The 27,609-nt window shown below is 46.3% G+C and overlaps 1 protein-coding gene across 1 annotated transcript in view; it reads right to left on the reverse strand.

Annotated features, from left to right (window-relative positions):
* LOC133349765 (dynein axonemal heavy chain 7-like) overlaps positions 1–27,609 on the reverse strand; it is a 71,226-nt gene that overhangs the window by 25,972 nt on the left and 17,645 nt on the right. The window contains 28 exon segments of the mRNA XM_061563485.1: positions 701–877; positions 879–921; positions 2,137–2,263; positions 2,527–2,695; positions 3,381–3,536; positions 3,640–3,837; positions 4,418–4,639; positions 4,990–5,121; positions 5,666–5,707; positions 5,709–5,843; positions 7,244–7,426; positions 8,632–8,781; positions 10,676–10,924; positions 12,433–12,489; positions 12,491–12,532; positions 13,816–14,028; positions 15,084–15,185; positions 15,187–15,212; positions 15,916–16,018; positions 17,470–17,638; positions 18,788–18,897; positions 20,548–20,760; positions 21,866–22,006; positions 22,566–22,764; positions 24,305–24,498; positions 25,093–25,279; positions 26,133–26,818; positions 27,207–27,353. Of these exon segments, the coding sequence (XP_061419469.1) occupies positions 701–877; positions 879–921; positions 2,137–2,263; positions 2,527–2,695; positions 3,381–3,536; positions 3,640–3,837; positions 4,418–4,639; positions 4,990–5,121; positions 5,666–5,707; positions 5,709–5,843; positions 7,244–7,426; positions 8,632–8,781; positions 10,676–10,924; positions 12,433–12,489; positions 12,491–12,532; positions 13,816–14,028; positions 15,084–15,185; positions 15,187–15,212; positions 15,916–16,018; positions 17,470–17,638; positions 18,788–18,897; positions 20,548–20,760; positions 21,866–22,006; positions 22,566–22,764; positions 24,305–24,498; positions 25,093–25,279; positions 26,133–26,818; positions 27,207–27,353 (4,572 nt within the window).

The following is a 27,609-nucleotide window of genomic DNA, read 5'->3' on the forward strand; positions in this document are numbered from 1 at the left end:
CACGAGTGGAGACACATACGAGAAGGTGAGGAGGAGGCATCTTCTGACCATCTGTTATTTTTCTCCACAGTGATGCAAATTATAATTTTGTGTTGTGTACTATATCAGCTCTTAAGTGCCACCAGTCTGAACTTAACTCTTAAATCGAAGCACACTTGCACAACATTGTCAACTGTTAGAGCTAGAGAACATTCTATATGAAGCGGTGGTGTAAGCCATGTAATTAATTGTATAATTCTGTATGTGTTTAACTGGATGTGATATTCATTGTATAAATGCATACTATATACGTCTCTGATTTAACATGTTGTCTTGACGCCTTTCAAAGTCATCTCCTGTTTACAGCCCTGGACCAGTGGTGGAAATACAACATTCCTATGGCGGGGGGTGAGTCTACCCAAAGGACAACCACTGTTGACTTCGCCACAAGTGGCTCTCCCATAGGGAATTAGAATTGGGCCAAATCATGGCCTACGCAATTTATAGAATAGCTTGAGCCTTCGGTACTCGGGCCCCAGAATATGAACTCGAATCCTTCCAGTGACTCACTCTACCGCTGAGCCACCTGGCCAGACACGCATCCTGGGAAACCTCACAAATGAGATGTTCCAGGTATTTGCCAGGTGAAATAATTAACAACAAAATTAGACCAAATTAAACTTCAGTGCCCGAGAGAAGAAGTTCTCGTTGCTGTGGGCACCTCATGCACCCAGAGGCGCTTGATGGACGCTGCCACCGGACAGGTCTCGGGCAGCGAGAGGCACACGCCCTGAATGACGCGCGAGAAGTCTCGCAGGTTGAACAGGTAGTGTGACTTGGCTGGAGTGGGCAGCAGATTTTGCGTCGCGGCCTTGTACACCTCCATGGTGCTCTGAACCGAGCTGCTCCGTCAGAACTGAAAAGTCCGAGGGAAATGCAAACCTGAAACGGTCGACACAGATGATGTGAGACAACGCACACAATAATCACTCGTGTCGCTATGGAGAATTTAAGTAGCAAAATAAATCGGCAGTCAATATGCATCCTTCCCATATTACGTCTCTCCACATAAAAAATATTAAGCATTTAATTGAATGCTTGCCATCAGCCACATGGCCTTCTGGGATTGATTTTTTTTCAGCAGCATTGTTTAAATACATGGGAAATCTGAACCAGGGCACTGAGTACAGAAAATACATGTAATGCCTGTCAGGCAGCGATTCGCGTAGACTCCAAAAGTGAGTAGTTCAAAACACAGACTATCGGTGGGCTTCCTAGTGAGATCACAAAGATGGATGTACGTCAGTGGTTGCTAGGGATTACGTCAACACTCCCACTGCACCAGCCAATCGGCTGCCAGGAAGACAACCCTGAAGCAAGATAGCCACGACAACGGCAATGCTCCATTCGTTCAGCCAGGACGTAGCTGAGGTCAGCTGCATATTAATGTGATTAATATTTCTTAAAGTTATGTGTGTGATTTTCCATGCATATATTTGTGTGCGTGTGTGAGAGTACATGTTTGTAACTGTTCCGAGCATGAGAATGTCTTTATATACTTGTGTGGGTGAGACAGTAAGTTTTTTGTGTGCATTTATTGTGTACTGTGCCGGCCTTAATAGGTGCTTTGCTAACAGTCTGTTAAAAAGGTTATATGGGGAATCGTTGTCTATTTGTGACAGCGCGTGTCTGTGGGAGGAGTAATTGTATGTGATTGTGCATGCTTGTGTTTGGTTGTGTGTGTGTGTGTCTCATGTCAGCGATGCTAAGGTTGAACACAATCAATCGTATATCCATATCCATATTTTACAAGACAACAAATGCTATGCAATTTGCCAGAAAATCAGCCGCAAAAGAACATATGCTGTAAATGCCATATATTGTAAATGAGCCGATAATACACGGAACACATGCTCAAGCAAGGTGAGCCATAGCTTCACATTGGCAATGCCTAGTGGAAGCTGCAGTTGGAAGTGTTTACCCAGCAGTGGACACCACATGTTTATTGCTGATATACTGTATCTGCAGAGACTCTTCTGCACAAAAAAAGAGAAAGACATTGATAAATAAAGCCTAAAAACTCGACAATGATCGTGACAATGTGAAATTCTGAATCTTTTACTTCTGGGTAGAAGGGAAATTCTGTAAAACACACACCTGGCTGTAAAATGCCAACACATTATGCGGGAGAAAATAGTAAACATGGATTTATCATCGAACTCGTTGATGGTCACGGTGTTGAAGTGTCGGAGGAAGCGCGCCGTCACTGCGTTGCGTCCTCCTCCTGCAAAACAAAGCATCCCGGCGTCACGGAGCGAAGGAATCGCGTCCAAGTTGCATGAGTCGCGATACATAGTAGCAAAGTAAATGTTGCTTGTGGTGGGGTAAAGTGTCGGTATCAACACGTCTGGTCAACGTGGAGTAGACAAAATGCCCTCGAGCGTTCGCTCTGGTGGAAACCCTGCCGCCAGCAGTGGCGTAAGCGAGCGATGGCGCAGGGCCCCAGCTTAACCTCTACGGGTCGCTGGAAACACTACGAAGACGAACCTGGTGGTCCCATTGCCCCGAGGATTTGGACGTTTTCCAGTTTGATCATGGAGCAGTCCTTGAGGTCGTACCAGTTGGAGTGGTCCAACCACTGGCGCAGGAGCTCAACAGGTGGCTGTGCTCCATATTCCTCTCTTGCTGGCATGTTCACATCATCCACAAACAACACCTGCACGCAGGTGACATCACTGTGCTCACAATCAAGGCCTCACGTTCTGCAGATCAGTGGTTATACCAGTGGTTAATTTTCACAAAATGCCACAGTTTTAACTGCTGATGGTGACCATAGAATGGAACTTGGTTTGGTCTTGAGATCAGAAGGAGATGCCACAGCTGGGCAATCAGCAGAAATAGCATGGCTACATCACTTCGGTGCCTCAAAAGAGAGACTCTAAGGAGAGAAATCACCGAAGCCAGCGGTTCCCATGGTTTCTGGATCCGCGGGCCACTCTGACACCTCGCTGACACATTCGTGGACAGCCATAAAAACCACTAACTTTTTATAGACTCAAATTAATGAGATGGCTGATGCTACGAGTTGTAGAATGGGCAATAAACATTTGTGGTGTTTTGGGAATGAGACCGTAACATCTGCAAGTTCTGCAACCACTTCCCACGGCCTTGCGGAGCATCAAAGCTGAAGGACCTGTGGTCGAATTCAAACTCTGTAATCTGCGTCATACACAAAATTACGCACTCAAACTGATTCTGCAGACAGCAAGATGTAGCAGTATATGACATAGAAAGGACATGCGTTACAAGGAGACTGCAGTCAGTGTGTGAGGCATGAGTCATCTGAAAGAGGGCGATCCTGTTTCTGGCTCACAGAGTGAAGATGCCATGGGCACCCTCACCATTCGCTTGCCCTGTGCCGGGCCATAGACTCCTTTGCGGCGCCGGTCCAGTTTTCCCATGATTATGTTCTGCGTCTGGGCGGCGGTTGTCTGAGCTGAGAAGTTGATAGTCAAGGGCTTGTACGTGTCCTTGTCCAAATGCTTGAGCAGGAAATTCTAAATGGATAGAATGCACATGCGTGGGTTTAAGCTTTGAATAATTACAACCAGTAACTTTGACTGACAGTAACTGGTGGCATTTGACGTGCGCTGCACGTACGGTTATGTAGACACTTTTCCCGGTACCGGTCGGACCGACGAAGAGGACCGGCTTCTGGTGTGTCACCAGCATCTCCATGAGCGCAGTGAAGCGGATGGTGTCGAGGGTGGGCACGATGATGTCGTTGAAGTTCATGTCTCGTGGGATCGGTGGAGCTAAGCTCATGGCTTCTGTCCACAATTCCCACCGTCCCTTGCCCTGGAGATGCACCATCGACAACACAGCAGCGTCATCATCCTCTCACACTGCTGCCACAGTGTGAATCTCTCACAAAACCCAGATAATGGAGTCGAATCAGGTTAAACAATTCATGTTTTTTTGCTTGCCATGATTTAAATTTTATTGATGGTTGTACTTTATTTTATGTTTATGCTTTCATCATTTTGTGAGCCAGGTCACTGTTGTAAATGAGACTATCCTGTTCACTTGCGTTCTCACCTGGTACGACAAAATAAATGTAATGAAGCAAGTGCCATAAACTTGTGTGTACGCAGATATTAGGCATGAACACTCACTGCTAGATGAAATTACAAAGTAAAAATACCGATGTTTGTAAGCCATCTACTAGAAAATTGCACATCAACGTCTACCATCCTGGAGAAGGCTCACATCTCACGGCCTCGGTGTATGAGACTATGTAATGCCGCATTTTTAATAAGAGGTTTAAAATCGTTAAGTTACAAGCATTCCAAAGCCAAAAAAACTAACTTTACAATCTTTAAAAAGCAAGCCACATGCATTTTACAATGGTACAGAACGGCCTGAGGTGCTCGCGCACCTCCTTGATGAAGCGGTACTCGTAGACAGAGCCAGCTGCGGGGAACGGGACGCTGAAGGGCTCTGCCGGTGGCTCCACATTCTCTAAGAGGTGGAAGCGCTTGCTGGTGTCAGCGCTCAGCGGTCCCGACATAAGCTCGCGCAGAAGCTGGTCAAACAGCACCTGTCCGTGCGTGGAGCAGCTCGCCCCCACGGACCACACGAGGGAGAACAGGAAGATGCCCTGCAGTGTGGAGATGAGGGGAATACACACACGGGGGATTATAGGCGACGTTCAGAAGTTTAGAAGTTTAATTCCTCGTGTAAAGCCCATTGAGCTAAGAAGCTCTTTTTCGATGTCGGCCGGCAATGGTAACAACAGGTCAGACAAATAAGAGCAGATCTACGCACGTTTTCACAAACGCACAGGATGCCAAGGGCGCAGGAGATCACACAGCCGCGTACACAAGATACCAGATGAGAGATGATGACAGATGAGAGAAAGAGAGGCGCTCAGACGTGCTGCGTCAGCGGGCCGTTTGTGGCAGAGAAAATTACGCCATGATGTGCAGGGTCCACGTTCTCACGGTATACCTCAATCCAAGCAGAGACATCTCGGTCATCCATGGCCTTTATCTTGGTCTCATCATGAAAGTCATCCATCTGACAGTCCATGAGATTCATAAGCGAACAAACCAGGTTTGTATCTGACGTTGGGGAGAGCTCCTGCAGAAAACAGAGTTCAGAACAAACAATTCCATGAAACTTACCTGGTGCATTTACAGAATCCACAGAACTAGTTCATGATTTAAGCAGTTTAAAGTACATTTACTGAAATATAAAATAAAGTAAAGGCGATTTCTTGCTCAAAAGATCGAGGCAGTGCTCATCTCTTGTTTACAGCCTTGATCTAGTGGTCAAAATCCCACATTCCTACGGCAGGGGTGAGTTTATCTGTAAAACAACTACTGTTGATTTCCCCACAGAGAGTTACTGATTTTAGAAACTCCGAAGGGAGGGATGATGAGCTGAGTCTATCCCCCACTGGTATTTGAAATCGCAACCTTACAATTGTGAGCCATTTGCTCTAGCCCTGAGCCTCCTGGCCAGATAAGTTGTGTAATCACGAACTATGTGCTACCTTTTACCTCTTCAATCATGTTCTACAAACGAAGTTTCAAAGATATACCTTACCAATTGTATATCAAACGTAGCAACGTAATCATCGTGTTACCATACGTACAAGTGCGGTTGATGGGAACGCACGAACCTTTGTGGATTTCCGCACAAACTGTAAGCAGCAGGGGACCAAGGCGCTCGAAGAGGGCGCAGATGAGGGCCTTGTGTGGGGCGCTCAGCGGTGGCGGCCTGGCATTCAGCCAGGAGGTGAGCAGAGGCCTCCAGCCCAGGATGTGGGGCTCCATGTAAATCATGCCACAGCGGGACACCTGCCACCCAACAGACACGGCGTCAGCCTCGAGCGGCGGGGTGGCGCGGCGGCAAACACTCGTTCCTCAGTATATTTCGATTTAAAGCTTTCGTGACTGCAGGGATTCATCTTCTTGGTTCTTTCGGTAAAGTCACGTAGAATTGAAATAATAATAAAAATAAAACATAATAAAATAATTCTCACGACGTTTCGGCCACAACGCAAGTAGCCGTCTTCAGGTGGAGAACAGGTCTGTCGAGGAGAGTTTATCCATAGAACAGACTCTGTCTCCTCGACAGACCTGTTCTCCACCTGAGGATGGCTACTTGCGTTGTGGCCGAAACGTCGTGAGAATAATTTTATTATGTTTTATTTTTATTATTTTATTATTTCAATTCTACATGACTTTACCGAAAGAACCAAGAAGATGACTCGTTCCTCAGAGCGAGAAGACCTTGATTTCAATTCCCGACTCGAGTGACTTTCTGTGTGGAGTTTGTATATTATCCCCGTGTTCTGCGTGGGTTTCCTTAGGGTTCTACAGTCTCTCTCCATAACTATCAACATACAGTACAATGTCCTTGATGTTGGCCAAACATCCTCATGTAGCAGGATGCTTCTGTAAATTAGTCTTTGGGTTCAGTGTGCATTTCCTGGTTAAATAAGTAATAAATAACATTATTATTATTATTTATTTGAAGCTTTCGTGACTGCAGGAATCCATACTCTTTGGTTCTTTCGGTAAAGTCACGTAGGTATAAAATAAAATAAATCACGACGTTTCGGGCGCAACATAAGCATCCGTCATCAGGTGGGAAAGCATGGTCTGCTGCTGAGGCAGACTGTTTTGAAAGGTTTGAAATGGGTGTAGCCCAAGGGTCATAAAGAAGTGGCCGGGGCTCGTGATGTTAACGTGAGAAATTATCATGTAAGATAGGAGGAGAGCGGCCTCCTGAACCTTTTAAAACAGTCTGCCTCAGCAGCAGGCCATGCTTTCCCACCTGATGACGGACGCTTGTGTTGCGCCCGAAACGTCGTGATTTATTTTATTTTATACCTACGTGACTTTACCGAAAGAACCAAGGAGTATTATTATTATGTCTGCTTTGCACACGTGCGGGACCGTTCCTTTATTGCTTATATTGACCTGGCATACAAAGGGATAATTGCAGCTGCTCAACAGCGTTGTATAGAAGCAGCCTGACGTGTGGCATGACAGCGTAGGCACTCGCAGGCACATTCCATGTCTTCTCTTTGTTATTACTTTTAGTGCATAAGAGGTTTTCTTTTGGGTTAGATCGCTTAAATGCATGTGTCGTTAAAACCCGCCACTGCCAGAGAATCAGCAGATAATCCGAGGCATTCGCAGTGACTCTTCAACGCATGAACAGTGAGCGCCGGGCCCAATCGTGTACTCACGGTCGCGGGCGACGCTACTTCGAGGTCCATCGGTTCAAATATGAGGTTGGTGGTTGATGCCAGCTGGATGATCTCTCCGCTCATGAGACACAGCTTCTTGTTGTCATCCAGCACCGTGTTCATGTTCTCAATCCACACGGCGTCGACGGGTCCATCGAACACCAGCCACTTTCTATCTGGGCTCTTAGCACATGGCCGACATCAAAACAGAGTTATGATTTACTTGATTGAACTTTAAATGAGATTGACTCCCCCCCCCCTCTTTCCCCCTTCCTTCCCCAAAGAAAAGGGATCTGTCGCACGTACCACATAACGCTACGGTCCTACACGTCCGTGTTGGTTGTCTGTCCGAGCCACCTATCCCGCTATGCACCACTCACCTGTTGCGGAAGTTGTACACCCCCCCTCCACCGTTGTTGGATCAGTAAAAGTAATTTATTTTAAAAAACAGAGTTATGATTATGCACGTCGATGATAATATTCTGCACAAGTACGGCTATAAGGTTAATATTAGTTGAATAACTTTTTTTTGTGAAAATGTATCAAAAGGATGGTGCACGTGTGCCCGGCAATATTGTTATTTCGCTCGTCAAGGTGCCCAACCATGGTTGACGGCCCATGCAATCCTGGCGCAGCGAATTGTTCCTCAAGCTCTGTAAGGCACTTTGTCTTTACCGTTGTTGTTGTTGTTGTTTACCCAGGAGGGTCCTGCTGATGTTTTTCACAGTAGGCGGGAGATGTTGCCTTGCGGTTCATGTGATCAATATTTGTTTTGCGATTAGGCCACGTCGTGGTGGTAGCTTGATGCCAACATTCACGTCATTAACCATCCACCACCCGACCAGGCGGTCACGTTTACAAAGATATTATTTAGATGTTCTAAAGTATTGATCAAACTGTGACCAATAAAGTTCCTCACAAGTGGCTTAAGACTTTTCACGACTAAATTTAATGTTGCTATGTGTTTCCTAATTAAGTAATTTGTGAGTATTTGGTAAAAATGTGGCAGTGACGCTGGCACACAATAGCCTACTCTTCTTCAGACGACATCAGGGAATCTTTAACGTCCACTGGGAAGCAGACGGTGCCGAGTAGTTTACGTTTAATACACCCGCAGTATTGACCAGGGCGGCCTGCCTGATTCAAACCGTGAACCTCTGCCACGAGCAGCGAACGTGCTACAACTGGCCCATGTCACCATGTTGACCAAGGTATACTGGGACACATCATTATGTGGACCCTGATATATTGGGCCACATCACTATGTGGACCCTGGTACACTGGGCCATGTCACCATGTCACCACATTGACGTTGGTATACTGCGGAGTGCGCCTGCACGATTGCCGAAAGTCTGTATTTGCGTGAGTGCGTTGATTCCAAGCCATACGGTCGATGTGGCGAAGGCTCGGTAGCTGACGGCCAAGACACCATCGGACCACTCGTGGGAGATGGGGTCAAACTGCCCGTACAGCTGCCCCATGGTGATCGCCTTTGGGTTGAGAACTGTGATCTGCACTTTGTTCTCTGTCATCAATGCCTGTAAACGACACCACATTTAGGAAACACATTCCACCAACACAGTTAAAATGTATCTCTCCATCATGGGACCTCCTTTGCCAGTACCAAAATATAAGAATAGGTTTTCCCCTTTTTTCTGGCAACAAAACAGGTGTTAAGATGATAAAACACCAAACTGAAACCTTTTACAAGGAATCAAGTCTGCATTAACCACAATACTTGTGGTCAGAATGCAACAACAACAAAAAGTACTCTGATAATATATGCATTGCCTTTGAAACTGATTGGTCCACACCAGAGACAGCTTTCTTTTGAGCCTAAAAGGCTCGTCCTCTGGTCTAACACCGTTTGAGACTAGGCTCAAAAGAAAGCTGTCTCTGGTGTGGACCAATCAGTTTCAAAGGCAATGCATTTTTTATCAGAGTAAGTTTTTTGCATTCTGACCACAAGTATTGTGGTTAATGCAGACATGATTCCTTGTAAAAGGTTTCAGTTTGGTGTTTTAACATCTTAACACCTGCTTTGTTGCCAGAAAAAAGGGGAAAACCTATTCTCATGTATCTCTCCACTCTTGCATTTATTATCATGCTGTAACATTTGTGCTGCATATGCAGTCACTTCACAAAATATATTCCTTATGTATATATTCCACCTGGATAATCCCTTGAGATCAAAGTTTCGCTTGCAAGGTTGCCAATTGACACACACACACTTCACAGGTGCTTAATGATGTGTACATAAACATTAAAAATGTCTAGTTTATGCAGTTTGTGCCTTTATACAATATCATGCTCAGTCAAATACAGATATACATATGGGAAATATTAATTTACGAACAGCGCCAGTTCATGTAGAATGTAGTCTGCCTTTCGATTTAAAGCTTTCGTGACTGCAGGGATTCATCTTCTTGGTTCTTTCGGTAAAGTCACGTAGAAGGGAAATAATAAAATAATAAAAATAAAACATTATAAAATCAAATAATTCTCACGACATTTCGACCACAACACAAGCAGCCGTCCTCAGGTGAAGAACAGGTCTGTCGGAAAGACACAGGTCTGTCGGAAAGACAGACCTGTTCTTCACCTGAGGACGGCTGCTTGCGTTGTGGCCGAAACGTCGTGAGAATTATTTTATTTTATAATGTTTTATTTTTATTATTTTATTATTTCCCTTCTACGTGACTTTACCGAAAGAACCAAGAATATGTAGTCTGGCTGTTGTGAGAGTGAAATGGAATGAGGATTGAAGTAATAAACAGCGATTTACAATGTGGCAACGTTTTGCTGTGCCATAAAACTGAAGAAGTGAATTCCTCAAGATCAGAAGAAGTTGCAGAAATGTATTTCCCGAGTAAGGCCCTTTGAGTTAAGAAGATCTTTTTCTCAAGGGCGATTTGACCGGCAGACAAGATCAAAGAACTCACCTTTTCAAAGATATATCCCAAGGATCTCACCTTTAACCGGTAGGAACCTCCTGGCTACACCAGCCCACAGGGGATTATTGTGTCTGTCGTGCAGGGAGGGGCTGGGTGAGGAGGGAGGGGCTGGGAGGGGAGGGTGGGGAGGGGCTGGGTGGGGCTGGGTGGGGAGGGGAGGGTGGGGCGGGGCTGGGTGGGGAGGGGAGGGGAGGGTGGAGAGGGGCTGGGTGGGGAGGAGCTGGGTGGGGAGGGTGGGGCTGGGTGGGGGGTGGGAGGGAGGGGTGGGGCTGGGTTGGGAGGGGCTGGTCACCCCGTGGTGCCCTTATAAAACTCAACGTTTAACCTACTCACGCCGGCTTGTGCCCGCCCTCACAGTGGGGCATATTTGCGGAATACACCACGCCGCCGTTGACCCTGGCCATTGACCGAGCAACCCAACGTTCCTACCAGCTCCCTCCGCAGGAATGTGTTCACAGATATCTCCCAAGGATCTCACCTTTTCACAGATATCTCCCAAGGCCGCAGCCAGAACACGGTAAGCGCATGTTTTTCCTCCAAATGGCTCGCCGACAATCATGAAGCCGTGACGGACGATCATCATCTCGTAAATTTGCAAGATTTTCTCGGCAAAAAACTCCGTCATCTGCAAGTTCATCTTCTCACAGTTTTCCTTGATGGCTTCCAGCAAGACCACATAGTCTGGCTTCGGTAGCTTGACACCAGGAAATAGATCAGATGTAATGCCCTGTTGGAAATACGTATAAAAAATAGATATTAACATACATAGCTCATCCCGAGCTATTAATACTTTGATATTTGCTTTATCTTTGTGATGTTCGCCTTTTGGTGTTCTCTGGTCTAACACTGGTGAGACAAGGCCATAGAGGAGGCTGTCTCTGGTGTAGGCCAATCAGTTTGAAGGACAATTCATACATTATTATCAAAGCATGTTTGTATGCATGTATGTTTTACCACAAGCATGCATCGTTAATACAGACTTGATGCCATGCAGTAGGTGTCTTTGGTGATTGAACAATTTAACACCTGTATTCTTGCCAAAAAGGCTATAAGCCTATTCTTTGTTTCATCATTTTGATACCAGCAAAAAGGGTCACAAAGATATTAACAGTTAAACAGGCATCTCATAATCACCACCTCATCAAATGAGGTCTGCACGATTGATGGCCCCTTTACTCACTCGTTATTTTTAATCGTGCGTGGAATGTTTTTTTAATCTCTTAACTGATATTCTTAAATACTTGTTACTTTCAATGTTGTGTGTATGTGTAGTGAAATACGCGGTGCGCACTGTTAACCGAGATCTACCGAGGGCAAACAGGCGCGCGTGTGCAACGTTCTGCTTGCACCAACAAACCGCCACCTAATTAAGGGGCTAAGCGGGTGCAAACCGGGCCGGCCAGCCGCGCACGCTGACACCGGAGGTAATTGTTGATTAATAGGCTGACAGGCACCAGCCTGTCTCGCCTTAAAGAGACACACGAGAGCTCTCGGATAATTGGCAGGAGGATATAAGGACGTGTGTGTGAGCGGAAGCGGGATCAGTTGTTGCTGGGGACAAGAGAGAAGACATGCTTGCCGCTCAAGACGTCAACGGACATCAACCCTCACGAGTCGCCGGGCGGGTGATGGTTGATGCCTCCCCGCCTGGGACAGACGAGTGAGCGGAGCTGCTGTGTGCAGGTTAAGTGAAGTGTAACGTAGATAAGAGTGGGGAACAGGTTAACAAGAAGTGACTGTATAGATAGTGATAGGAGTGCCTACAACTGGTGCAAAAATAGGTGAATAGAGTGTAAGCAGGTGACTTGTTACGACGTGTCAGTCCAAGTTATTTTTGAAGACACTACATATGTATGTTGAACTTCTTTCAGCACTATACGTAGCCAACCGTGCTAATCAGAGGAGCAGGGGACATTCGGTTAGGAAACACTTAGTCTGTGCTCTCCAGTTGCCCAGGTGAAAAGTGGGCTACGCTTTGCCCAATCCTGGCCAGCTGGCTCAAAAAAATTAACAAACTAAACTAATTCACTCCAGTTACTCACTCACGTCACCTCCTTATCTACAACTCTGATAGTGCTGGTCACTTGATGTTCTGGGCTTTGGGCTTGTGCTCGGCAACTGTATTAAACAATATATGTATTTGCATAGTAACCATAAATCCTCACCAGCAATCAAAGTATGTATTCACAACTGGAGTGTGTAGTCAACATTGTCCTTAATTGTGGATTCACAAACCTCAAATAGAGGGAGATCGTGGGCCAGAAACTTGGGTAGGTTGACGTCAACGATAGAAGCGCAGCATCAGGATGTCCTCGTTTTCACTCGGATACTTCAGCTGCAGAACAACAAGACTCAGAGTTCACTCGACACATGACTTCTATTTTGATTTAAAGCTTTCGTGACTGCAGGGATTCATATTCTTGGTTCTTTTGGTAAAGTCACGTAGAAGGGAAACAATAACATTTCTTGCTGTGGATTTCACAGCAAGAAAATTTTCTTGCTGTGGATTTCACACCTGATGATGATTGCTTGTGTTGCAGTCGAAATGTCGTGAGAATGTTAATGTTTTATATTTTTATTATTTTATTGTTTCTCTTCTACGTGACTTTACCGAAAGAAACAATAATATACATGACTTCTATTACACGGATATATTCCCGATATATGTTTACACCATTGTGCCTAAACAAGACGGTTGAATTCAGAGCGTACTACGTGCTATGACATGGCTCACAAACATGGTCATTCATGCAAAATACAAGAGAATTGCGCAAAGAAGGAATTACACTGAGATACATTGAGAGGAACTCGTGCAGGAGAGAACGTGCACAGGTTATTGACATCACCCACACTCAAGAAAAGTGGGCTTGGGCAGGACATGGCGTGGCTAGAGGGGACCATGGACGTAGGTCAAGAAAACCACAGAATGGAATGCATCAGAAAGGATGTGCTCCGAGGAGACAGAGCGATTAAATCAGCTCTTGTATATGTGCTGGATTGATTGTTGGAACGCAAGATCATGAGAAGTCACAGTGGCTTAGGGAAGGCGTTCATCCAGCAGTGGATTAATCAAGGCTGATGATGATGATGTTTAAACCAGGTGCATGGAACAATGATCAAAGCACATGGCTCACAATTTGAAGGTTCAGAGGTCAAATCCCAGCCAGGAGTTAGCTCAGACCGTCATCCCTCTGGGGTAGTCAACAGTAGCGGAAATACGGTTTGTGTGTGTACAGTATATACATACAGACGTGTTCACTAGCTCAGTGCTGTGAATAGGAGATTAACAGTGCCCACAACAATACATTACTTTCGTTTGTTAAATATAATTTAACCTGCAGCAGAGCATTTGACTCACTGCATGTAAGTTGTCTCTCCATAGGACAACTGCGATTGATTTTTCCCACAAAGTGGTTTCACTTGATTCACTCCAGAGGCGGGGGATAATAGGCCAAATCAACCCCCAACCAGGAGTTTGAACTCGCGACCTTCCAATTGAGAGCCGCCCACTCTGTCGCCGAGCCACTCAGGCCGAATCACACCACAGCACACAGCGTGCTCCGCTTGCACGACCTGCCCACGTGACGCACGCTCAGCGGAGGCCGGGGTGCGCATTACCTTGAGGTTCCCAGCGGCAGTGAGCACCGACTTGACTGCGCGCATGCCGTAGTCGTAGTGGTGCTGCGACGACAGCTGCTCTGAGCAGAGGCGGTAGGTGGCGACGATCTTCACCGACAGCGGCCGCGCGCTCACGAAGCCGAAGGAGTAGAGCATGATCTCCGCGATCATGGCGTAGTCTGGCACCATCATGGCCACGGTGCGGAACAGCGCCTGCAAAACGGCGACGTCGAGTTTAGTTGGACGGCCGAGAGACCGGCCCTGCTTGACCGTCGCTTCACGAAGCCTGCGAGGTCAAGTTGGAGCACCTCCACAGAAACGCCGTTGTCCACAGGGTCGTGTGGAGGTACAAACTCAGCAGTTGATTGCTTGCGCTCACATCACTGCTGCGTAACCACCACTTACACAGCAGTTGTCAGCGCATAGTCAGTCGGTTTTCACTGCCACCAGAATCAGAATCTTTATCCTAGAAGAATTCATCAGGAGGTGTAATGAACGAACCCATTGCGACGACGCATGAAACAAACACCTTTTGCAAAGCCGGCCTGCGTTACAGCAAGACAACTGAAGAATATTGTACACTATATTTTAAAAACATTTAAACGTAACAAACCTCGACTAACTTTATCAATTATTTTCATGAAAATTTGATTAATGTTAAGAATGTAAATTGCACTTAATTTATGTTTAGGATTGTATAAATCCTGGAAAAGAAAGTGACAAGGTTAGACGTTTAAATTTACGAAATAAATTCATCCTTGTCCAGAAACACGTTTAGACACACACAACATATTGTATGATCATAATTTGTAACAGGTACTTTGAGATCACTTAGATTGGGATGGTTGAATGAAATTGCATTGCGAAATAACTACTGAGAGATAGAAAATAAATAAGTAGACAATTTGCCTCCTTCACGTATCTGCCCCTCCCCATGAAAAATAATAAGAATTTTTTTGCTTATCCCATCAGCCACAGAGCCTTCTGGGAGTGCATAATTTCAGTAGCATTGGTTCCACACAAGCGCACTCTGGACCAGTTTCAACGTTCAGTGTCTCATCAGCAGTTAGGCTTTTCTTGAACCAATGTTGAAACCGAACCCAGAAGGCCGTGTGACTGATGGGATGTTAAAAAATACTATAGGTTTCTCTTTAACATAGAAACGAAAACACGAAGGAAGCGTTGTTGTCTGCTTATCCATTTCATTGCATAGATCCTCCACAACGACGCGACCGAATACGCAGTGTCCTGACAGATCGATGTATCACCTTCAGATTGTCAGGCAGCTCAGAGCGGCCAGCGTAGCCCGGGTTCATGGTGATGAAGACGGCGCAGGTGGGGTTCAGCTTCAACTCTGTCCCCTCAAACACCTAGCGTGTCCGACCCCGTGTTGATGCCTGCCGTCATCGCATGCAGCCCTCGTTACCTCTCGGTCCGATGAAGTCATGCATTCATATATAGGACCCATGCCTCTCATAGAGAGGGTTCCTTGCCTATAAACATCTGGCAGTTTTAGCAGCATTAGTTAAAGCGATCCTGATTCTGGTGATCAGACACTGAATCTAGACTTAAAGCTTTCGTGACTGCAGGAATCCATACTCTTTGGTTCTTTCGGTAAAGTCACGTAGGTATAAAACAAAATAAATCACGACGTTTCGATTGCAACACAAGCAATCATCATCAGGTGGGAAACCCACATGCAAAAATGTTTTGTTGTGCGTGAGGTCATCTGACATTGGCATGTTCCATAACCTCAAAAAAGCTGATCTTGAACCTGCACCATTACCACAGAGTCAATCCTTCAGTAAAAAATCGTTGATGCTGTACAGGTCTCAGATTTGTTTCATTGTCCAAGTGTTTCAAGTGACGTGATGGACAACACAGCAACGTTCATGACAGTCAGGCTCTGCTGTGGCAGTCTCTCAAGTCAAGCACTGGCTGTGTGAGTCTCTCTAGTCAGGCTCTGGTGTGTCAGCACCTCTCTGGATGGTCAGGATCTACTTTGTGAGTCTCTAGTGAGGCTCTGATGCGTCAACACCTCTCTGGACAGTCAGGATCTGCTGTGTGAGTCTCTCTAGTCAGGCTCTGGCGTGTCAGCACCTCTCTGGATGGTCAGGATCTGCTGAGCCACCACGGACAGCACCTCGAGGTCGATGCGGTTGAACTCGTCGAAGCAGGCCCACGCGCCGCACGACAACAATCCCTACAAACCCCACCCCACCAGGCAGATTACATTCTAAGTCAATTAAAAGTTGTGATAACAATAACAATGCTTTCATTAAATTAACTTTTGTACATTCATACACAGCATCATACGTGCAAACTGCACCTACGATTAGCACGGTTGGCTACATACGGTGCGAAAGAAGTTCAAAATGCATACAGTACTTGCAAATGCTGTGGAATTTGTAATGTGCGCAGCGTTCCCACAGAAGGGTGGGGGAACCACAGACGAGCAGAAAGGCAGCCAGAACTGGTGCTTACATTTTCCCAAGCTCTGTGATCCTATATTGTTTGGCCAACCCCATTAACGTTTACAATCGTGGCTGAAAACTGGAGCAATTCTATGACATCCACATATGTGAGGGGGGGGGTTGTATTCAATCCACGTCCAGATGGAACACAGATGTAAACTAACCCACTTGCTGTAATGCTATACCCTAGAAAGCCATGAGATGTGACCTCGTTGCAACAAAAAAAATTGTGTGTTAAAGAGTTAATGCTCTTGCTAGAAAACAAGACCTTTTACAGGAGATCATCGATTATCCGGCAGCTTCAGGCGGAAGGGGCCGCCGGATTTTCAAAAACGCCGGATAATTATCACTAATCATTATTTAATATAGCTTATTTTGGCACATTATTGCATAACATTATGTTTTCGGTGTTGTGCATGTGTTTTTTTGTGTGTTTTAAATGTTTATTATATGAACTTGGCATAAATAATCATACAAATAGACAAAAATAAATATCCGACTGTAAAAAGTCATTGTATTTGCTGTACCGTACTTACCACTCTAATCTCGAAGACTCTGCATGGGGTGATGTACGTACTACGCTCTTGTTTCAACAACCATGTGTTTGATGATCGCCTGGACTGGTTACAACCTTTGGAGCAGTTTTTGCCTGTTTCGCCGGATCGGCCCAGGACCGCCGGATAACGTTGGAAGCTGGATAATCGCGTGCCGGATAATCGATGATCAACTGTATATCACAACGTGAAATGCGTAACGGTGTCTAATGCTCCTATACTTCCCATGCTGCATGCACAGCTCGATGGCTGTAAAGGTGTGAGAGACATTTAGCAGGGAGCGTATGGCATTCTTCACAATCAATCCCTTTACAGGCTTTCGTACAGATAATCATTATATATATGCATAAACTGTATGAGTCATAGATTTTAAATGCTTGTATACGTGTCACTTGTTAAATTGCGAGATGTACATCAGTCGAGACCCTGACCATCATCACTAATGAGATGTTCCATCACAAGGGATTCTACAGGTGAAGTATTTAAGTAAAAGTATACAGTTATAATTGTATTTGAGGTATACTATGCTATACATCTGTGGAACAGAGCTTTATAGCTCATCGGATTCCTCTGTTATGAATATTCTCATTCTGATAAAAGAGCCCCTTGCGGCAGCCTCCACAGACCTTGAAGAACTTTCCCAGGGCGATGTAATCAAGTCCATCGGAGCAGTTGAAGACTACGCACTGCTTGGCCACAGCCTTGGCGAGGTCCTTGGTTGTCTCCGTTTTTCCCGTCCCAGCTGGGCCCTCTGGGGCACCTCCGAGGTGGAGGTTGAGAGCTCCAAACAGAGTTCTACATCGTCATCATCATCAACAACAACAACAACAACGTGAGGCCCAAATCAGAACCTGGTCAAACACCATCATCACTATCACCATCATCATCATCATCATCACAGGACAAAACACCTTTTCCACTGCAGACACAACCTGAGCACATTTCTAAGTCAGCCCAAGTCCCTCAAAGATGCGCAGTAGACTGTAATATAGCTGAACACAATACCATTCCGATCTTGATATAAATCAATTCCTGACGTCTAAATGCAGATGCCAATTCTTAGGACAGGTGGCAACCCTCACAACATGAGCCCCGTGGAAGTAGTGTACTGAGTAATAATAAAACAGATAATCATTTGCATTGCATTGTTAATCTACTGCTGGATGAAGGATCTTCTCATGCCATGTCAGTCACGGGGATTGTTTGACCATACTTCATCTTGGATCGGTTCTGGTATCACACATCACTAATGTGATGCTGAGCTGAGCTGGACATCATGTAACCAGGTTCATAGTACAGTGCAGTGTGCTAACTGCTGTGCCACCCTCCCCCCCCTTGGTTAAGTATTCGACTTAAAGCAAGCGTGTTATGTTAAAAGAGATTAACGGTCATTAATATGTGCTTTTAACAGGTCATGTTAGTATGCTATTAATAGCCGGACCTTAACTAAGCAACTTGAAAATAAGTTGTTGCTAATTGAGCACAGGCGCCTGAAACGGATGCTGGGAATTCAACGGCGAGACAGAAGAGACGTAATGCGGAAGTCTGTAAGAGAACAAGGTAGGTTAGTGTTGCAGATGTCATATGGCGAAAAACGGTTGCGCTGGATGAGACACGTGTGAAGGACTGGGCAAGGGCCGATTGCCGACTTTGGCATTGGAACAGTCTCCATGATTCTGACGACCAAGGAGAAGGGAAGACCTAAGACCAAATTGTGCGAGACTGTCAGGACAGATCTTGTAGGTTACTGCGTATCTACTGGGCAGTAGCTGCGGGATCCAGCAGAGGGTAGAAGCCATTGGGCAATGAGGTGTGGTGGTGGTATCCACGGCTTTGGCCAGGATGACATCTTGCTCTTGAACAATACTACATGTTGAAAATGTTTGGCTAACATCAGACGAGGCCCTGTGTGAGAGTGAAGGGGGCTGCTAAGTTCACGATCACCTGTAGCAGCGGTCAGTGAGGGGCGTGATGACCAGGCGAGGCGTGTTCCCCAGGTACTCGTAGCCGTAGGGCAAGCCAGAATTGATCATGCGCGTCTGCAAGTGTCCCTCCTGCCGACATGCCGACACAACACCATCGCCAATTGCAGGTCGCGAACAACATTCCTCCCATGACAAATTCGCTCATTGCGAATGCGGTGCGTTACGCAACGGAGAACATTTCGACACAATTCCATGGATCCCATTTGTGCTGGCGCACTAGGCCACGAGAACTGGCCCTCCGTGAGTGTTCTACTGGAAAGGATTAATCAGGGGGATGTGGGCGCGGGGGTGAGCCAAGATCGGGGTCTGAGTTGTCTTTAATATCACTCAACCCAAAAGGATATCCCACTTTACCTGTCGGGGCATCGTGTCGGCACAACATGTACCACATCGCCAGAATTAACGCAACCCAACGGAATCTCACACACACACACACCCCCTTCACTCACGCCAATTGATGTGTTCATCCTTCGCCACAAGTCAGAGCTCTTACGACTCACGTGCTCGCTGATGCTCAGTACTTCGCATTCTCCCAATGACACTTCATACAGCACACGCACGACCAACAATGCAATGTACTCTGTACTGCGTACTGTGACGTACTGCGTACTGTGTGTCACAGTGCACTGTGAGACACTCTTGTGCAGCACGCAAAGGCAGGTCCCCGGAAGTCTCTGGGTTCACCCTTCTGCTCTCACACACTCTCGCCTTCACCCTTTTCACCTCTGCTATGGTTGCTTTTTCATTGCTTTCATGGCTTTATTTTGGTGATTTCGAAAAGTGTATTGGTTTAGCCATGTTTGTTTGTTGTAGTACAGAGTTAGACTGATGGCCTTAATCTAAGCTGTCTTGTGGTTGTTGTTGTTTGACTTGCATCCCACTGAGATTTTTGCACACAGCGTTGGTGTACGGTGTTTTTTCTGCAATATTTTTGCTGTCTTTTCTTGAATTTTCTGTTTGCACTTAGTCACATATTCACTTTAAGATGTTTTTTGTTCATGTTTTTGTTTTTTGTTTGTTGCGGTTGCACCCGATTCAAGAGCTGAATGGCTCACAGGGCTATACCTAATAAATGAACTTGAACTTGAACTTGCTGCTCAACAGGCTCCCTCACCAAGCTCCATTCTTAGGGACAGGTCATTGCCAGAGCGCCAACGCCTCACTCCTGGTCATTGCGTCTCCTGGCTTCCTGATGTCCTTCTGGAACGCTGCTGGTACGCTGCACTGCTGTGCTGCAGGTACGCTGCGCTGCCGAGGTCCAGATGCTGCCACCTTTCTCGTCCATTGTTCCCCCTCAACTGACCTGAGTTGGTCCTTTTATACTTCCCATCCAGTTACACTACCACCCCATTCGCCACTGAGTGGCCAAGAGTTATGTCAATAACTCACTCCATAACTGGTCCTTCCACCTCTCTCGACACAAGTTTATATATTCCAGGCTAAGCGCAGCCACATGCCTGATAATCAGCATTAGATGACACATTGCCAGTACCGCTGCTCCCAATCACAGGTGTAGATATTGTATATATCAGATGCGGGATGGTATTCACTAACCCCATAACGCCGTACGACATGGCATGTTTGTACGAGCGAGCCTGCCCGCAGGGGTGATGGACAATTAACACGCGACCCAGAGGTCGCCGGTTCTATTCCTTCTCCCTGTGCGGTGGTTTAAACAACAGGGCAGGTTTCTGGAGCTCGCCGCAGTGGGGCCCGTACCTCCCAGTAGTAGCGCAGCTGGCTCAGCCACTGGAAGTCGCTGTCGTGAGTGATGCCGCCCTTGAGCAGCGCGACGAGTACGTCGCGTGCGTGGACGTCCAGCACAACGAGGGCGCCCAGCGTCACGCGGCTCTGCTGGGAGAGCTGCCCGCGCACCAGGCCCACCACCTCGTCGATCTGCCCGTTGCACTGGGCCAGGTACTGCTCCAGCACCTGCCTCGTCCATGCGGTGCATGGCGTCGTATCGCGAGAGAGAGAGAGGAAACCGTTGCAAAAAACCGAAGGCTTCAAAACGACGCAAAATCTCAAAATGTGTAAGGGTTGCCGAGCGGCAAACCTTAGTCAAAAATAAATTAATATACACACACCGAATCTAACGGCTCCTTGTGAGTTCCAACAGCGTGCTCAATTGTCAATGGTGAGGAAATACCACAGGGGGAGCTGACATAGGAGGCACAAATCTGATTTGAAGGTGGAGAACATTCAAATCGGACTGGTTGTCAGGAAAAAACTAAATGGAAATGAGAGGTCGTTTGAGAGACCATTATAGGAGAAATGTATGGGATCGGTGGAGAGTCATGGAAAGTTCTATAAATTATGAGGAAGAGAATAAAAAGTGCGAAAGAAGGGGGTTCGGGGGGCGCCTGAACGAGTGACTAATTAATTAATTAATGATTCCTCCACACATATTGAGGACTCGGTCTACCAACCATGGACTGTTCTGTCTCAACCACCGCGCCCCTAGGCCACAAAGCGTTCTGCTCTTCTCTGCTTCTTCCCTCACACTGATCCACTTTGGAATTCCCTCCCATTGTCTCTTTTCCAAAGATTTTATAACCGTGGTCAAATTGTATAAAACTCCACGTGTGCCCGTCATGTTAATCGGGGTCGAGCAACGTTTCCCACGTTTTCAGAAGAGTGTCGAGACAGTCGCGGTGTGGACAGCAAAGAAGGGTGCGCATTGCTGCTTGTTGTTGTTGTGAGTGCTCCGGAGTTGATTTATGAGCTTCACCGTTGCAGACCATCCTGAGTATTATCGCCTTTGACGACACAGGTTGGTAAGGTCCCAAGTAGGAAATAGATAACAAATTCAGGAAGTGTATTAATCTATTACAGCTTTAATCGTGCTCTCTAACGCAACTATAATAGTGCTGTCATTTGCCGGCCGCTTGGTGGCTTTGGCCTTTGGGCCCTGTGTGCTCAGGAACTGTGCAAAAAAAAAACACAACAGCTGACGGATGGCGATGATAGAGATGCAACTCACAGTTTACACTGAAATAATAGTGATTGCGCCGCACGCTACAAGTTTCCGTCGCACCTGCCGCCCGCCCCTGATGGCTTCGTGCACCTCGGAAGTCCAGAACGCCTGGGAGACGCACAGCACCGTCTGCCCAGGCCACGCACGCACCCACTCGGCACGTGGGGTACTGGGGTACGCCTTCATCGCTTCGCCAATCACCTGCACAACATCGACTCAGCTCAATCGCTGCATTCGCTCACGGGGTTACAGTTGGACGGTTATACGGAAAGGAATCAAGGACAATAACCCATTTGTTAGCGATAGCAGATACTCCTTTCTTTGTTTACCTCGTGTAGAGGCAACTGTCCAGCTAATAGATCTTCTTCAGAGCTAGGGACTACTACGAGAAGTTTTAATTAGGTCCTCCGCTCTCATTCACAAAAATAAACGGTTGTTAAAACAGCGTTGGCTAACAGGGACACAGGAGGAATGAAGTCGGCTCAGCGGCATGGATAGCAGCTTGTGAATTCAAATCCTGTTTGAGGGTTGACTAAGCGCATCATCCCCTTTGGGTCACTAAAATTAATACCCTGCCATAGGAATAAGGAATTTCCACCACTGGCTCAAGGCTGTAGACAAAAGATGAGCACCGCCTCAACGCTCATTTGAGCAAAAAATCACCTGGAGATGTTGGTTGCCAAGTAATTAATCCCCCCTGTTTAGCATAATACGTGACAAGTCTTGAGCAAAGGTCACTTGATATAAGGGCATTTCTCACGTTGTGCACAGAGCGGATCATGACGGCCTCGAGCTCCAGAAGCCACTTCTCCACCTGTCCCCGTGCTTTGGAGGTGGAGATGGTTTCAATGAGCTGCACCACCTCTCCCTCACTGCTCTTCAAGTGAGTAATGTCCAGGGTCTCGGTGAACACCACTCGGGAGATGCCTTCAAAGCACTTCTTCAGATGTGGCTGGACTCTGCATCACACGGGACGAGGTTGCGAATAAGTGTCTTCCTCACAGAGACGGATTCTGCCATGTGTATTTCAAGTGCACACCTAGCACGCACTATTGTATTTGTTTCCTGTCAAGATGTATATTACAGATGTTTAAGATGCATTCAGGACATTTAAGCCAAATGTACACGATCCACAACACAAGTCCGCACACACTGTCAACACATGGATATTCACACATTTACACTTATCACCCGCACTTCACATGAGCAGGAGATATTACACTTCTCTTCATGCTATGCTTTGTCTCCAGCCTGCTGAGGGATATAATTGTTTATGCATGAAAACCTGCTTGTGTGGAATTATAGAAACATTCAAGATCATTTTGTTTAACTACCAGGTGAGAACTCAAGAGACCAGGAGAGAGTCTCATTGGCAAAGAGTGACCTTGGCCACAAAATGAAAAAAGCAAAACAACTCAAATAAAGTACAGCAATGAAGAGAATAATCAATGCCACATCAATTCGTGTGTATCGCACTGACTACTTGAGACAGCAACTGAAAACAACAATCAAAGTTTAAATATGTGAGGCGCATTTATTCCATAAATCCAAATGTACCACCGTGTATGGAAAGCAGGAAATAAAAAGAACCAGGGCAAACAGCCAGAACTAAACCGTAAAGGCAAATTCAAAGAGGTGAGTTTTGAAGACAGATTTAAATAACAACTCCAGTGACTCTGATTTCATGACTTCCAAAGGCAAAGCGTTACTTCCACAGTCTGGGAGCAGCGCTGGCTCAATCTCAGAGTCCTTAGAAGCTGATCCCAAGATGTCAGGGACATTGTTGGAAAGTCAACGTGGAACAGTTCCTACACATACTGTGGATCCATTAAGAGCCTAGTAGGTTAGCAGCAGGATTATATTGTCCACTCGAAACTTGACTCGTAGCCAGTGCAGACACAAAGGAGCAGTATTGATGTAATGTGTTGCAGTAATTGGGAGAACCCAAAACGTAGAGCAGGACTCTCTTAAGTCAATAGGTGACTAAGCTGGAAGAAAACGAAGTTACTAGCCACCCTACGTACAAGTTCCACAAAGAACAGAGACCGTCCGAACTGAACACTAGGATTTCTGACCTCCCATGTTGGGCAGACATCATGACCATCTATCAATAAACGTGGCGAAACCGATTTCATATAACTGCAGAGTGGGAGCCAGTGAATATGGCCTCAGTTTTGTGGGAATGTAGTAAAACAACATTTAGCTGTAACCAAGATTTTAGTAATATTAATGACGTGGACAGTGCGGAAGGTACCATTGCAGAATCTGGGCCTAACTGGATGTAAATGCACATCTTATCGGCATGACAGTGATACTTAGAAAGCCCCAAATATTGTAGCGGAGTGCCCAAAGGTGCCATGTAGGCATTGAATAGTGAGGGACCGAGAACAGATCATTGCAGGATACAGCACTGCACTGGTCTGATTGGAGGTTTAAAAATCATCCAATGTGACATAATGCATACGTTTCTCGAAATAAATAAAAGTGAAACCATCTCACCGGGTTGGATCTTTAGTCTCAGAAAGGATTTCCAGAAGCTCGTCATTCGAGAGAAAGAAGAACCTGGGGAAAAAGAGGCGCTTTTTCTCAAGGTAGTCGTTGAGTCCCTTGAGAATGAGCTCAAGAAGCTCGGTGGACTTCTTGAGCCTCTCCAGCATCTTGTCAATGGACACCACTGCCAGCACGTGCGTGTCCTGAGGGTAGACAGCTCCAGGTGACACCTCCACACAGGGACCGTCTCAACGCAGGGTGCCATGCAGCGCAATGCCAATGCATGCCTAGACAACTTCCTGGACATGCATTGGCCCTATGGATGGGATGTGTTGTAATATAAATACTGGATGTTTCATATATTCTCGCATTATCTTTCAAAGCAAAGTAAGGGATTTCCTAATCACATGAGCATTGAGACAGTGCTCATCTGTTTATAGCCCTGAGCTGGTTGTGGATATTCCGGATTCCTATGGTGGGGGCTGGTCTTTCCAAAGGACAACCACTGTTAACTTCCCCACAAAGCGATAGGCATTTAATAACCCTCGGGGGGATGATGGGCTGAGTCAACGCCTGAGCAGGATTGAACTCACAAGACTTTCCGATTGGGAGCCGCTCGCTCTGCCGCTGAGATTCCTGGGAAAGGTACCGATTCTAAGTGCAAACTACTAATCGAATTAAATCATTACTCAACAAAATATTTTATATTGAGTACTGCTAAAAAAAATCTGCAATACTTTCTTTCACATCCTTTTCCTCCTATCCCGGCATGAATCCAGAACGTGCGTTTCACAAACCGTCAACGTCTGCTTGATGAGGTCCCTCCAGGTTTTGTCCACGGTGGTGAACCTGCGGCCCTCCTCAGGCATCTGGGCCATGATGTCGGGCGAGCTGAAGATGGGCTCCAGGTACAGCCAAGTGGCCTGTACCTTCAGCCACTCATCCAGGATCTCCTGCAGTAGCAGCAGCTTCCTCTCCCACTCCCTGCACACAACACCTCCCATCAGCCTCAGCCACCAGGCTACAACACAGGTCCCTTCTTACTCAATCCAGCGGCAATACAGCTTGCTGGGAGTACATGACCTTAGCAACCTGACGCTGCTGGTGAGGTAATTGGATGTCGAAACCAGTCCAGATTTCCTTATGTTGACCTACAACTGCTGAGGATACATGCTCCCAAAAAGCCGTCTGACCGTTAAGATGTATTAAAAAAATCTACTTTTATTTTTAATACAGGACAGCTATGATGAGGTGTCAGTTTAACACGTAGGCTGTCACGACCAATATCATCAATAACACAGGTTTTTTTGGGTTAAATCGCGTAAATATATAAATGTGTCGTTAAACCCGCCACCACCTGACACAGCCAATTAGTAAGGTTTGTCACGTAAACAGAACATGTACGACGTTTCGCCAGTACTTACAACTAGCTTCATCAGATGCCGGATGAAGCTAGTTGTTATTACTGGTGAAACGTCGTACTCAGATTGTAAATGTTGTGGCTTGGCTCTCCAACACACCGGTGTGCTGTACTAGTGACGAATTGCCATGTTCTGTTTACGTGACAAGCCTTGCTAATTGGCTGTGTCAGCGTGGTGGTGGGTTTAATGACACATTTATATATTTACGCAATCAAACCAAAAAGCCTGTATTATGGATGATGAGGTGTGTTGCCACCTATTCATTGATTTATATATTTATGTTCATGCCATACGTAAAATGTCTTTGTTTCGAATTAGCATATCATTATGGAAACATCAGCGCCAGAATCAAGCAACAAGGAATCAATAACGCAGGCTGTCATTGTTCTTCAGGCTGCTGAAAGTGGAGGACTTACTTCATGTCACTTTCAAATGGTTTGATGAATGGAGAACCCCTCATGGTTTGCGTCTTGACGATGTGGTCATCTAAGAGCATCTGGATGTCGTCCACAGCGGAGAGGATGCTCGTTCCAGAGTCGCGGTAGACGATGAGTGTGAACTGCATCTCGTCCCACTCTCGCACCATCTTCTCCAGCGCCTTCTCCAGCGAGTACTCCTTGCTAGCCGTGTCGCTGATGTCATTGAACTTGGAGAGGAATGACTCCAGGTTCATCTCCAGGAATTTCTCCAGGCAAACCCGCTCCTGCGTGAGCAGCGGAAAGCCCACGACCTCCGACAGTGCATCCCAGTGGCGGCCACGTAGGCCCGGATTACACAGAACCTGCGCCATGGGCAGGTGTTCGCGGAACGCTTCGACATTTCCCTTGAGCTGCTGTTGAATGAGCAGAGCCTGAGGCGAAGCCTGCAGACTCTTCTCCAGTTTGTAGAGGCCACGCCAGTAGTTGCCCACATCCTGCTCCACCACGTCGGGGTTAACATCAGTCAGCGGGCCCTCCATCCAGGCCTTGTGCTTGGACGTGAACTCCACGGCCATCTCATACAGCCTCAGGTACGGCATCAGCACATCTTGGATTTTCTTCTTTTGCGGGTACTGAGATGTTGGCCATGCAAACGCCTCCTCCTCTGCATTGAAGTTTTCAATCTAGTAGAAATGAATAGGAGTGTCATTACACCACAGCCAAGAGTGTGTTTGTGTATATTAAAATACACAGGGTAACTTTGCTTAGTGTTTAAGATTTACACAGGCAAAGTCAAGTCAAAGAAATGTCCTGCTCAAGTGAGCACTGAGATGGTGCTCAGTTGCTATTCGCAACCCTGAGGCAACGGTGAATCTATCCATAGGGCAACCACTGGTGACTTCCTGACTGAATGGTATTCATTTTATTCACCCTGGAGTAATGCTGGACTGAGTCATCTCTCAGCCAGCATTTGAACTTTGCCTCCTTCCAAAGGAGAGACCGTTCATTCTACTGCTGAGCTATCTGGCCAGGTTAATGTTTATAAAGGTCAGTTTACATTTCCATCATTACCATTTCTGTAGCAGCCTCCAGTTTTGTGTGCAGCACCTGCGCCTTCTTCAAATATTTATTGACATCCGCGAGGTCACCCAGAGTACTAAATTCTTCAGCCTGTTTGGCGTATGCTTCCAAATCTTCCTCAAATCTTCTACGTCGAAACTATGTGAGGAGCAAGGTCAGAATTATGAACATGGCACATCACGATGTCATCATTAACATCAGCAATGATCAAGCCACTGCTGAATGCAAGCCTCTCCAAGCCATTGCCACTTCGCATGGTCTCACAACAGATTCATCCATAGAGCTTGTGGATGTAGCCGATCCCACCACTCCATCTCCGCAGTTTTTGAACACAGATCCACAGGCCCAAAACATCAAGCGGCCAGCATAAAACATAACTGTCAAAGTTGTAAGA

Source organism: Lethenteron reissneri, chromosome 31, assembly GCF_015708825.2.
Source record: "Lethenteron reissneri isolate LAM-NWPU_2019-01 chromosome 31, ASM1570882v1, whole genome shotgun sequence".
Lineage (NCBI taxonomy): Eukaryota > Metazoa > Chordata > Hyperoartia > Petromyzontiformes > Petromyzontidae > Lethenteron > Lethenteron reissneri.